Below are 12,500 nucleotides of genomic sequence, written 5' to 3' on the forward strand. Positions count from 1 at the left end.
GGGCGGCGGACTATGAATGCATTGACCGTTTAAGTCCGTGGCCTTGTTAATGTGATAGTGTTTCTGTGAAAGAAGATGGATGAGACTGTGCTAATTACGATTTGATCACTAAATAGCAAATAATAGGGTTGTTCAATTCATTTGTTATGATCATGTATTTGACATTACAATATAAATATTTTCAGGACCGCAAGAAGTAAACGCATTATCCTCTATTCGAATATTAAGCTGGGCAGACCAAGAATGTACCCATCGCATAACTGGCATGCTCTAAAAACAAATTAAAAAAAAAAAAAACAAGAAAAAAAAAAACGAAAGAGAAAAAAAAAAAACAAAAAACAAAAAAAAAAAACAAAAAAAAAAAAAACAAAACAAAAAACAAAAAAACAAACAAAAACAAAAACAACAAACACAACAACATACATACATTCCTTTCAAATGACGATCCAACATAAATGACCCTAATCGTGTCAAAAACTCTCAAAACTGGGACTTCCTTGAAGATTTCATTGAATTCTCGAGTTTTGGAGTTTTTGACAAGACGAGAGATAAACTTAAACTTGAGCATTTATATAGCGCAATATATACAAAACGTGTTGAAAGCACTTTACAGGTTACGAGTTATTTAAATCGATCGGTATAATTAATTGTAGGACGAATTTTCAAGCCAAAATAAAATAAAAAACTTGTTTGTTTTTTTTTTCTCAGAGTACGGTAGATAAGCCGTTGCCTTTATTACAAGCCAGCAGCAACAATTAAAATATAGACATTGAGACGACTCATGAAAGGCGCTTTTTACATTTTAAAAAACATGGACAACGATAGTACAGCGATGTTATCGGCTAAGTATTCATTATATACCCGAGTACTTTAAGAGACTCTCCAATGTCTCAACTTTGCGTCACTCAAAGCGGTATTCGAAACAGAACCCTACAGATCATCGGTCGAACAGATAAATAAAATTATTTATTGTCTAATCAATTAATTAATTATTCAACTTATTGATCAATTTGGTTAAAGACGTGATTTCACAGTGTCCCCAATGTTGATTAAACATTGTGTTGTAATGGGAGAGATATCCACTCCCATCATTACAACCCAATGTAGGCTGTTGAATCACTGAACGTCCTCAATGTAATTTGGATATTGGCAGAGTAAAATAATATACTTTGATAACAGAATACAACATAATTGAATACTTATAAATAAAAAAAATTAAAAAAAAAAAAAATAAATAAAATCAATTTTCTAGATAATATGGTAAGTTTGTGCGGCTATGTGGTCTTGTGGTATGACACTTGCTTTCGGATCGGAAGGTCCTGGGTTCGAGCTTCGCTCGGCGCATAGTTGAGTTCTCATGTGTAAAATGAGTACCTGGTCGTCAACAGTGTTGTCTCTGTCGAAAAAATTGTAAAATCGCTAACAGGCGTCATTTCCCGTCCTAAATGTTAAGTGTTGCTGTTGAACAGGGACCCTTTGTAAAGCGCTTTGACCACGTTTAGTGGATATTTTTCGATATAAAAGCTCAATTAAAAAAAAAATTATTTTTGTCTTTTTTGTAACAAACTCAAGCGATGTTTAGCGAGGCCAATCGGATGGGCAACACATTATTACATAGCTATATCGTCCCTGGTATTGCGATGCAATCTGCAATCATTGTCCCATTTGACCCAAGTGTGAGTGAGTACCTGCCTGTAAACAAGTACTGATTAAGAGCACTGATTTTAAAACGATGCTTACAGGTTACTTGCAATGTTTAAAAAAATGGAAATTTGGATTCATGTGGCCGAATGATGGGAAATATATAAAATATTGTAGAACGCATTGATGATGGTGTATTTGTGGAAATGCGTTGAAAAAATGTCCCTACTTACAATATATTTTTTAAAAATCACAGGCGCGAGAGAAAGGGGGATATCGTGTATGATATTTTAAGTGTCACCGTCACATAGAGATTTCAAATTAAATAATATAGACATCTCCGCGTGATATTATAATAAGTACCATGACACTATATCAGCATAGAGCTCTATGATGCCAGTCATAGATTATATCAAAGCCGTTAATCGTAATCAGGTTCATTGTTAATACTCACCCAACAGTTGGAAATTACGGCCATATTTTGTTGAATGGCTTATAATTTATCAGGCAGACACTCAACCAAACGAGCCACAGAAAAATCCCAGAGGGGCTTCTCTGCCATCAATCGTGTCTGGTACGTGTCACTGTGTATTCACGTGACCCCTGACCGGACGTGACGTCATGGCCAGACAGTTACAACTGTCATGTCACGACCGTGCGTGTGTCGTGTGGCGAGCAGCATGTCTGGTCACAGTGAGTCGTCTGCTCACATAGAGGAAACTGTTAGGACGGACGTGTGTTTAACACACACACTGTGTGATAGCAGACTGGCTAGATTGACACCTTGATAAATTTAAGTAGGGAGATTTTTCACCTGATGCACTAACTGATTCTCATCAGTTCAATCAATTTAAGACATATAAAAGACTATTACCTTAATTCCAAAGTACTCTTACCGCTTTATAAATACCATAGTAAAAAAAAAAAAAAACACCAAAAAAAAAAAAACCCCAAAAAACAACAACAAACAAACAAACAAAAAACAAAAAAAAACAACAAAAAAAACACACATTCTAAACCAGATGTTAGCTGAGAAATATATTGAACTAATAAGAATATTGCATCAATGGGTAAAATCCACGAATTAATTGATTAAACAGCACATTAGTGCAAATGCCATATTAATGATTAATTCAATTGAATTTATTTAGTTATTACTATTTTTCCCATGAAAGAAAATAAGAAAAACAATATTTCTCTCTCTGTTGGTCGATGTCTGTCTGCTTCTCTCTCTCTCTCTCTCTCTCTCTCTCTCTCTCTCTCTCTCTCTCTCTCTCTCTCTCTCTCTTTCTTTCTCTTTTTCTCTCTCTTTCTCTCTCTCTCTCTCTCTCTCTCTCTCTCTCTCTCTCTCTCTCTCTCTCTATTTATATCTATCTTTCCTTTCAAGTTGAATAATATCCTGATACGCATTACCTACCTCGCTTTCTACTTCTGGTTTATCAAACTTGGATAGAGAAAAAGAATTACGATGTAATATAAATAATTTTTCACGCTATTTAAGCATCACTGACATTAACAAGAGAACGGCCAAAAAAAAAAAAAAAAAAAAAAAAAGTGGGCATACTTACCATTACTGGTCATCTTTCATTTTCACCATCAGAAAATACTAATTCATTTATAACTGTCTCGTTCTTTTTTTTTCAGTTTAAACTTCTGTTTAAAATTACATAGCAATGGTATATTCAACAACAACATTGTTATTGCTTATTCACAATCACGTTTGTCCATTCTCAATCCATCGCCTGCGGAATTCGGTTTTATTCCAATTTGGTGTCATATCTTTTGTTTTATTTTTAAAAAAAATAAAAAAATAAAATTAGAACAGTGACATCAATGCGATACGGCTTTTTTATGAGTCATGCTCTATTTATATCACCAGAAAATAATACTTATCGTGAATTTTATCGTGGTTGGTTTTTTTTTCCAGATTTCATAACAATAGAATTTGTGCTGCTTTTAGGTCTTGTGGTATGACATACACCTTTGGATCGATAGATTTCTGGTTGGAGTCCCGCCCTTGGCGACAGGACACGACTTTCAGTCCTTGGAAATGGCTTTTTACTCACAGTCTCTCATAGACTCGGGTATGAAATGAGTACTTATTTATCCGACGAACCCGCTGAGCTTTATTCCTTCGGACTTGTGCCATGACGTAGAAGTTAGACGTCTAAGTGACTATACAGTGTGTTACTGATACTTGGATTGGGTGTGAGGGATGTGCTTCTGAGGTCTTTAAAATGTTGACACTCATTTTAATCTATCGATTTAAAAGTTTTCTGGTCAAAACGTATTTAAAAAATTGCAGTTTCGTGCGGCTTTGTGGTCTTGTGGTATGACATCCGCCTTCTGACCTGTAGGTCTCTGATTCGAGTCCCACTGTGAACGTCGCAAAATTTAGTCATTGGATAAAACTGTTTATTCATACTGCTTCCTTCACTGTAATCATTTGTAAAATAAGAATCTAGCCGGTAACAACGATGTCTCTGTCGATAAATAAAAATGGTAAAAGCGCCTTTAAAAAAGAATATGAATATTAATAAAGCGCATGTTCACATATCTCACAGATGAATTGCTTTACATGCTAAGTGTTGTTGGCTTTGGAGCCATTTTGAACCCCTTTGAATAGGTTTGGTGGCTATTATTGCGCTTTCTTTAGTTCAAGTTTTTTTTTCTTGTTTTTTTTTTTTAAATCCCCCCTTTTCCTTGTTTGTTTAGTTATGACTAGATACATAATTCAATAATTTATGATTGGGAAAATAAAACAACTTGTCTCCTCGTTTTTAGTTTAAAAGAGACTACTAAGACTTTGGAAAATATTCTTCCTAGATAGTTCATTCCGTGGCTAATCAACGCACCTAATGGATGTCACACATATTTCATTATTAATATGCGAATCGTAATGAATTATGGGAGATCTTTCAAAGTTGCTGGGAGCCTCATAGGGTGTAGAAAACCGTGACTTTATGCGATAAATTTGCATATAAATTGTACAATTTTCAACACACGGCCGTGACTAAATTGACTTCATAGGTACTTTATCATACGACAGAGAACTGAAAACTGGAGGAGTTTTTCGCAATTTGTAAGCTTAAACTCGATAGACTCAGGCGTAAATGGGGAGGTTTTGGTCACTAACTACAGTTAGGAATAAGTATTGATGTAGTGACATATCTTCATTTTGTTTATTGTTTGCTTGTTAATTTGTAAGGACAACAATCAGTTGTAAATGTTTTCAGATTGCCACATGTAACAACTTTGTTATAGTTAATTTTTTATGGTCTTGTGGTATGACACTCGCTTTCGGATCGGAAGATATTGGGTTCGAGCCTCACTTGGTGCACACGTCCTTAAAAAAGGCTTTATACTCACATTATCTCACCGTACTCAGGAGTAAAATGAGTACCGGGCGTTAACAGCGTTGTTATGTCCGAAAAAAAAATGTAATATTGTTTATCAGGTGTCACGTCTCGTCCTACATGTTAAGTGTTTCTGTTGGCCTGGGACCCCCTGTAAAGCGCTTTGAGACTTCGAGTTGATATTGCACTACATTAATCTCCCCCCCCCCATATTAAAAAAAAAACAAACAAAAACAAACCAAAAAAACAAACTCACATTCATCTTTGATAATCAGTAACTACCATTGTTAAATGCATCACAATAATTTCATGCCAACTACACATTGAAATGCTTGGTACTATGTCATTTTTTTTCCTTCTGGAAGTTACTTCATAGGGATAGATAGACTTTTCAAAATTACAACCACTAGATGTTGAAATTTGTTTTTTTCCTTCTGGAAGTTACTTCATAGGGATAGATAGACTTTTCAAAATTACAACCACAAGATGTTGAAATTTGATTTTAATTCTCCAATTTTTAAAATTATTTTTGGCATCACAATAATTTCCTGCAAACGTGTTATGAAAGCTTGGAACTATATTACTTTTTTTTTTCTGGAAGTTATTTCAAAGGGAGAGTCAGATAGACATTTCAAAATTACAACGACTAGATGTTGCCACTCGATTGTAACTCTCCAATTTTTTATTATTATTATTATTAAAAATTCTAAATTTCGAAAATGTGACCTGACCTATAGTCTCCAAGTGGTATTATGTCAGAAATAAACAAAAAGAAGAAAATTGATTTTAAAGTAATACTTTTGAGAAATTAGAGTTTAAGTCATTCGATTTTTTTGAAAGAAACACAACGAACTCTCCCCAATGGAGGCCTTTTATTTCAAGTTTAATTAGTTAAGCTATAAATTGAATATAGGCGCCAAGTCCACCTCGACATAATACTGCTTGGACACGATGGATCACAAATGTTTCCTGGTCTTTAGCATCCCCTAATAGTTGAATTTCTTCATGATTTCAGTGTTTTGAATCAAGTGATTAATCAATTAATTAATTCATTCATTTTTGATGAACTAGTTATCGGAGTTCTGGATTAACCCGTAGTAAAAGTAAAATAAAGACACCAGGCGATAATTTGGTCAGATAAGTTAATTCCTCAACAAGTGTCTAATATTTATCAGATAGCGCCAGAGAATAGAATGCTCTCCCCACCAATTTTACTGGAATCATATTCCTCCCCCCCCCCTTGCCCACCTCGCCCCCATCCTACTTACCCCGTCCTTCATTCTTCCTCTCTTCTCTTGCCATCCCCTCCCCCCTTTTCTTTTTCTCATTCTGTCGTTTTTTCCTCATCCATCCATCCATCCATCCTTCCATCCTTCCGTCCGCCATTCTTCCCAGCATCCACTATAACTCTACAAGGCACGTGACCTATCAAGATTGTAGAGTACCGGTCCCTAACTAACCGCGATTAACGAGCGTGAAAGAGGTTGATAAAGACCAAAAGCGGCCGTGACTTCGATACACACCTCGTGCCTTCAACAACCACGTCTTTCACGGACTTGAACCCCTTTCATCTACACAGGGATATCGTAGTCTGGAATTCGGCAAATACCACATACTTGTGTGAGACAAGCGATAAATTAGTTATATGATACAATAACAAACGGAGAAATTTCTGTGTGGAATGTTATGGATGGTTATAATAGTAATAATGATGTTTATTAATTTGATAGTGTAAGCCATTTGAAGGGGAATAAAAGGAACGTCGTTTAAAAGGAATAAGCTTCGTTAAGTTAAACTGTTGTTTTCGTGATATTGGTTAAATTGCGACTGTTTGTTAAAACGTGTGATACGCTCCAGAATATACAATGTAGTAGTGACAAATAATTATTAAGTTAGTTTGACAATAATATAGACACAATTATTCTTAACGAAATTTGATATAGGTAACTCTTATATTTCCGATGAGGCAATGAATAAATATATATAGATTGCTCAATGGATACAAACAAATAGATATAAAAATGATAGATAGTAAATGAATAAATGAATTTTTGAATAAATAACTAAATAAATCCGTAATCTGATGATAATAAGTGTTAATGATTTGTTTTATTAGTAGGAGGTTGTCAAAGTTTCATTAGATTTGAAACCAAACACATCACAATGTCATGATATTAAAAGAATAATCTGGAAATAAATAAAGTATAATTGAAACCAAAACTTGCGTCACATTTTGCGAGTCAGCTCAATGTTAAACGTTTATCTTCCATTAAAATACAATTGTCAATTCTAGTTGTAATATAATGTAAAAAATCAAAAAAGGTGTGAATGAAACAGTCAAAACCAGACAAAAGTAAAGAGAAAAATTCAGGAAAAAATAATCCCAATAAAATTAGCTTGCAAAGTCGAGACAGCCTGATTTTTTTTTTTTGTGGGGGGGGGGGGGGGGTGATTTTTTTTTCTCGTATTTTTTTTCTTTACATTCTCTGTCACTGTTTCACCCACTTTTTAGATTTTTAAAAATTACATTACAACTAGACTTGACGATTGTACCTATTTTAATGGAAGGTAAATGTTTAACATTTAGATGACTCGCAAAAATTGACGTAAGTTTTGGTTTCAATCACACTTTATTTATTTCCAGATTATTGTAGCTTTGTGGAACTGCCAAACTAGTGTGAAATTTCACCGTTTTTATCAAATCAAGTTTCTGGATAAGAAGCTGTTACGTCCAAACCACATCACCGTCTCTCAAAATGATCACATTCCTCATCAAAGTGATACGACATCTATCTCATTACATAGTAATAAAACACAAAACAATTCTAATTCCAAAAGAATGATTTTTTAAGCGCTTAGAGTCTGGTGTCTCGGAGTTATTATAGCGCTATATAAATTTTCAGCATTATCATTATTATTATTATTATTATTATTTTGATTTACTTAAAAACAGTCAATTTGGCTGTCACAATCGGTCCTATTGATTCCAGTTAGAACATAATCTATAGGATTCCATAATAATATGTAAGGCACGGGGTGTTTAGCGGAAGATTTCTTCACAAAGTGGCCGTCAATAAAACATAACGCAATATTTATTCAGTGCTAATAACTACAGTGCGAGAAAATCCGAGGGCTATTTGGAGTCGGAAAAGAAGAATTCACTGTGTGATTTTTTTTTTCAAAACTGTATTATTCCGTCGGACCATTGAGTCATTGATTAATTAGTCTTAAGAGATAATGAACCTAAAATATAAAACTTTGATGCAGCCTATCTGGATGAAAAATTGGAGAGCGGGCACTGGTGGTATCTTTATAAAAATCTGAAAAAAAATGGAATAAGTCAGCACCAGACAAAGCAAAAAAAAAAAAAAAAAAAGATAAGTACAAGAAAAAAAATATACTAATCAAGAATCAGCCTTCTATTATTGGGGGTCGAACCACAAATCCCTGATTACCAGACAGCACGGCTGATTGGGGAAATTTTAACTCACTCATCCCTAACACCGACTATATCCGTTGTTTACCCGATGCCTATTTATTACATTTTTCTGAGACAAATTATTGGCGTCGTATCAAAGCTAATGTTTTTAGTTTTTGCATGTTAAGGGTAGTTGAATAAAACTAGATATGTACATTCTCAATGTTAATTTATTGAAAAGTAGCAATAATCTCTAGGATTGAGTGAGTTGAAATAGTTTTTTTTTTTATGCTTTGTCTACCACTATTCCATTTACACTTTTTGTGATTTTGATCTTGTGTTCAAAGATAGTTCATAGTTCATGAAAGCTTTTAAATGATATAATTTGAAATATATTATCATAACTTAAAGTTATTTTGGTTAACTCGAATTTTAAATTTATATATTATTATCTGCATGTGAGAAGTGCATTTACCGCGGGTTTTAGAATATTATTCTGACTGTTGTTGGTTATTGAGGACACTCCGAACCAAACTGATATTATAGATTTATTTATCTTTGGACGATCATTCTCATAAAATCAATGGAACAAGAGACTATTATGAAAGGTAAGTACTGAATTGATACTGTTTTATAATTTAAAAAATATATTGATGCTGCTAAGATAAAATGAATAAATGCGTTATCATCCAGATAATGTCGTGGCCCAAAAACGTGAATCTGGTATTATTATGTATTATATATGTAGGATATATATATTTTTTCTTGAGTTGAGTTTTTAATTTAAATCTAAGTTTATGTATAAAGTTCATTCCGACAAAATACAACCTTGGGACAATTGGTCTCTCTCTCTCTCTCTCTCTCTCTCTCTCTCTCTCCTTCTCTCTCACTCTATCTATCTCTCTCTTTTATTTTTTTTCTTTCTTTCTCTTTCACTCACACACACACACACATACACACACATACCAGAGACGGAGGAGAGAGAGAGAGAGAGAGAGAGAGAGAGAGAGAGAGAGAGAGAGAAGATGATAGAGATAGATGGATAGATAGATAGATAGAGAGAGAGAGAGAGAGAAGAGAAGAGAAGAGAGAGAGAGAGACGAGGAGAGAGAAGAGTAGAGAGAGAGAGAGAGAGAGAGAGAGAGAGAGAGAGAGAGAGAGAGAGAGAGAGGATAACGAGAAAGAGACTGTTTGATTAATTAAAATGAAGAGATAGAAATATTCAGGGATATGATAAAATGGGATGCGATTACTGTTAAAAATAAATATAGATGGATGACAATTTATCTTTCTTACAGAAAAGGAATGTTTGGCAAAAACAAAGTAATGAAAAGGAAGAATGATAATGCTCCTCTTTGTCTATTTTATCTCCTTCATTCTCTTCTTCCTTCACTCCCTCATGCCAGCCGTTTCTTCTTCTTCTTCTTCTTCTTCTTCTTCTTCTTCTTCTTCTTCTTCTTCTTCTTCTTCTTCTTCTTCTTCTTCTTCTTCTTCTTCTTCTTCTTTCTTCTTCTTCTTCTTCTTCTTCTTCCTCCTTCTCTCTCTCTCTTCCTTCTCTTCTTCTTCTTCTTCTTCTTCTTCTTCTTCTTCTTCTCTCTCTCTTCTCTTCTTCTTCTTCTTCTTTCTTCTTCTTCTTCTTCTTCTTCTTCCTCCTCTTCTCTTCTTCTTCTTCTTCTTCCTCTCTCTTCTCCTCCTCCTCCTCCTCCTCCTCTCTCTCTCCTTCTCTCTCCTCTCTCCTCTCCTCCTCCTCCTCCTCCTCCTCTTCTTCTTCTTCATGTCTCATATAGGTATTCCCATTTAAAAAAAAAAAAAAAATTAAAAGAAAAAAAAAAACACCCGAAAAATTAAACTAATTACTCTAAAAATTTGATAAGTTAATCCGGTCCCAAACCACTGCGCTTCGCTATTTCTTTTTTTTTTGTTTTGTTTGTTGTTCTTTTTTTTTTTTTCGTCTGTATTAAAAAAAAAAATCTATTTACAGACGACTAGATTCATAATTTGTTTAACTACATCATACAAGATAGTTGATGCAAATACGTTCAAACGTTCAAACGATCAGGTCTACAGATCCATCAACCGTTTCGGAATGAGATTACTCCAAAATCAACCATCTGGAATCAAATGCATTGCGTACCGATCATTCATTGTCGTTTTCAAATCAGTCCCGTCTCTTACGGATGAGGAGTTGGCTAAACTCCTTAAATCCATCCCTACTCGAACAGCAAATTTAACATAATATCGACAATTCTTCTCAATCGTGCATCGCCGTATTTATAATACAATCGTGCATGTTGTATCAAAACTCCACAGGGAGTTAAAACGAATTTTGTGTTATATCATCAGCAGCAGGGGGTATAAAATATCGTGGATACATAATTTGCGAAGCGCGCAAAGCACGAAGATGACCAATAACCGTGTCGATGCACGGTGACGGCAACGGCGGCGGCTTATGTCATTATTCTTGGTCTCTTGGATAAACGTATTAATATCCCATTAAACGTTTAAGCTCATTAATCTGCGCGCGCATGTTTCAAGATTGTGAAGTTTTCTGGTTGGAACAGATTCTGATTTAGGGCAATGACCCATGGAAACGCAGAATGAGTCAATCATTTCGTCGTATACGTACTTTATTTCAGATGAAAGCAGCTATCTCCTACAGCTATCTCCTATCTCTGTCACAATTAGCGAAATTGGCCTCAGTGTGTCCGCCGCAGAACGAATTCCATACCAGAGAGAAAATGTTGGGAAAATTTATTTCACAAAGACAAATGATGTAAATTTGTCAACATAATAGAAAATGATTAATGATAATGTTGATAATAATAATAATAATAATAATAATAATAATAATAATAATAATAATTAATAGTAATAATAATAATAATAATAATAATAATAATAATAATAATAATGACGATGTTGTTGTTGTTGATGATGATGATGATTATGGTGATCATGATGATGATGATGATGGTGATGATCATGTTGATGGTGATGATGATGATGATGATGATGATGATGACGACGATGATGATGATGATGATGATGATGATGATGATGATGATGATGATGATGATGATGATGATGATGATGATTCTTTCGAGAAACAACGATAATCCCAGCCGCAGAGCTTCAAATTGAATGATATGGACTAAATATCTTCCTCAAGGAAAAAAAATAATCCTACAGCAGCGGATCTACATGGGATGGCTGTGTCCCTTATACTAAATAATGTTCATAAAACTGGATGTCGACCTAATGTGTTTATGACACACCAAAAGAGGCACATAAAACTGGATGATGAGGAGGAGGAGGAGGGGTATCAACCTCTCACTTCCATAGAAGCCAGTGCTTCGTTATTATAAAACCGAATTGATGTTACGAGTACAAAATTATTCAGATACTTAAAATTATAATATTAACTCACTCAACCTTAACACCGACTCACAGATATTATCTGTAGTTTACCCGGGGTACGTTTACCCCATGCTGATTTATTACATTTTACTGAGACAAATTATAGGCGTAGTATTAAAGCTAATGTTTTTAGTTTTTGCATGTTAATGATAGTTGAATAAACCTATTTGTGTATATGCTCATTTTTAATACATTTTTTTCTCCAATTTTGAAAATAAGCTAAAATCTCTAGGATTGAGTTAGTTAAACAAGGAAACAACAACAAATGAAAAAAAAAAAAAAAAAAGAAAACAAGAAATAAAAGAAGAAAAGAAATAAAGACAAACTAATAAAAGACCTATTTTTAAAACATTACAATAAAGCGTAAACTATCTGGCTGTTTAATCCGATAAATCTTTCATTTGATTCAATAGAAATACATAATTATTGTTTGGCAAAATTCCTATTTGTTACTTCTCTGTATCCAGCAATATTGTCTCTATATATCGGGATCACGGGCGTTTTGGGCAGACAAAAGGAATGGTAAAACATGCTATATATAGGAAAAATCGATTCTTTCCAATCTTGAACTTACGAGATCAAATGAAACCATTACGTTAGGGCTTAATCCCGTGAACAGTGTAACAAATTATTTTAATTTTTTTTTTAAATGTTATGATTTAGGGGTT

The 12,500-nt window shown here is 34.1% G+C and overlaps 1 protein-coding gene across 4 annotated transcripts in view; it reads left to right on the forward strand.

Moving 5' to 3' along the window:
* Positions 1-12,500, forward strand: part of LOC144970904 (uncharacterized) — a 61,760-nt gene that overhangs the window by 17,063 nt on the left and 32,197 nt on the right. The window contains exons 1-2 of one of the 4 annotated variants that reach the window (XM_078911049.1): positions 6,521-6,617; positions 8,882-9,023. The exons of the other annotated variants lie outside the window; for them this stretch is intronic. Of the exons in view, the coding sequence (XP_078767175.1) occupies positions 8,999-9,023 (25 nt within the window). The 5' untranslated portion in view covers positions 6,521-6,617; positions 8,882-8,998. Of the gene's footprint in view, positions 1-6,520; positions 6,618-8,881; positions 9,024-12,500 lie in introns of those variants that run through there. 4 annotated transcript variants of the gene reach the window in all.

Source organism: Berghia stephanieae, chromosome 4, assembly GCF_034508935.2.
Source record: "Berghia stephanieae isolate SIO BIC M18660-M18661 chromosome 4, UCSD_Bste_1.3, whole genome shotgun sequence".
Taxonomy (NCBI): Eukaryota; Metazoa; Mollusca; class Gastropoda; order Nudibranchia; family Aeolidiidae; genus Berghia; species Berghia stephanieae.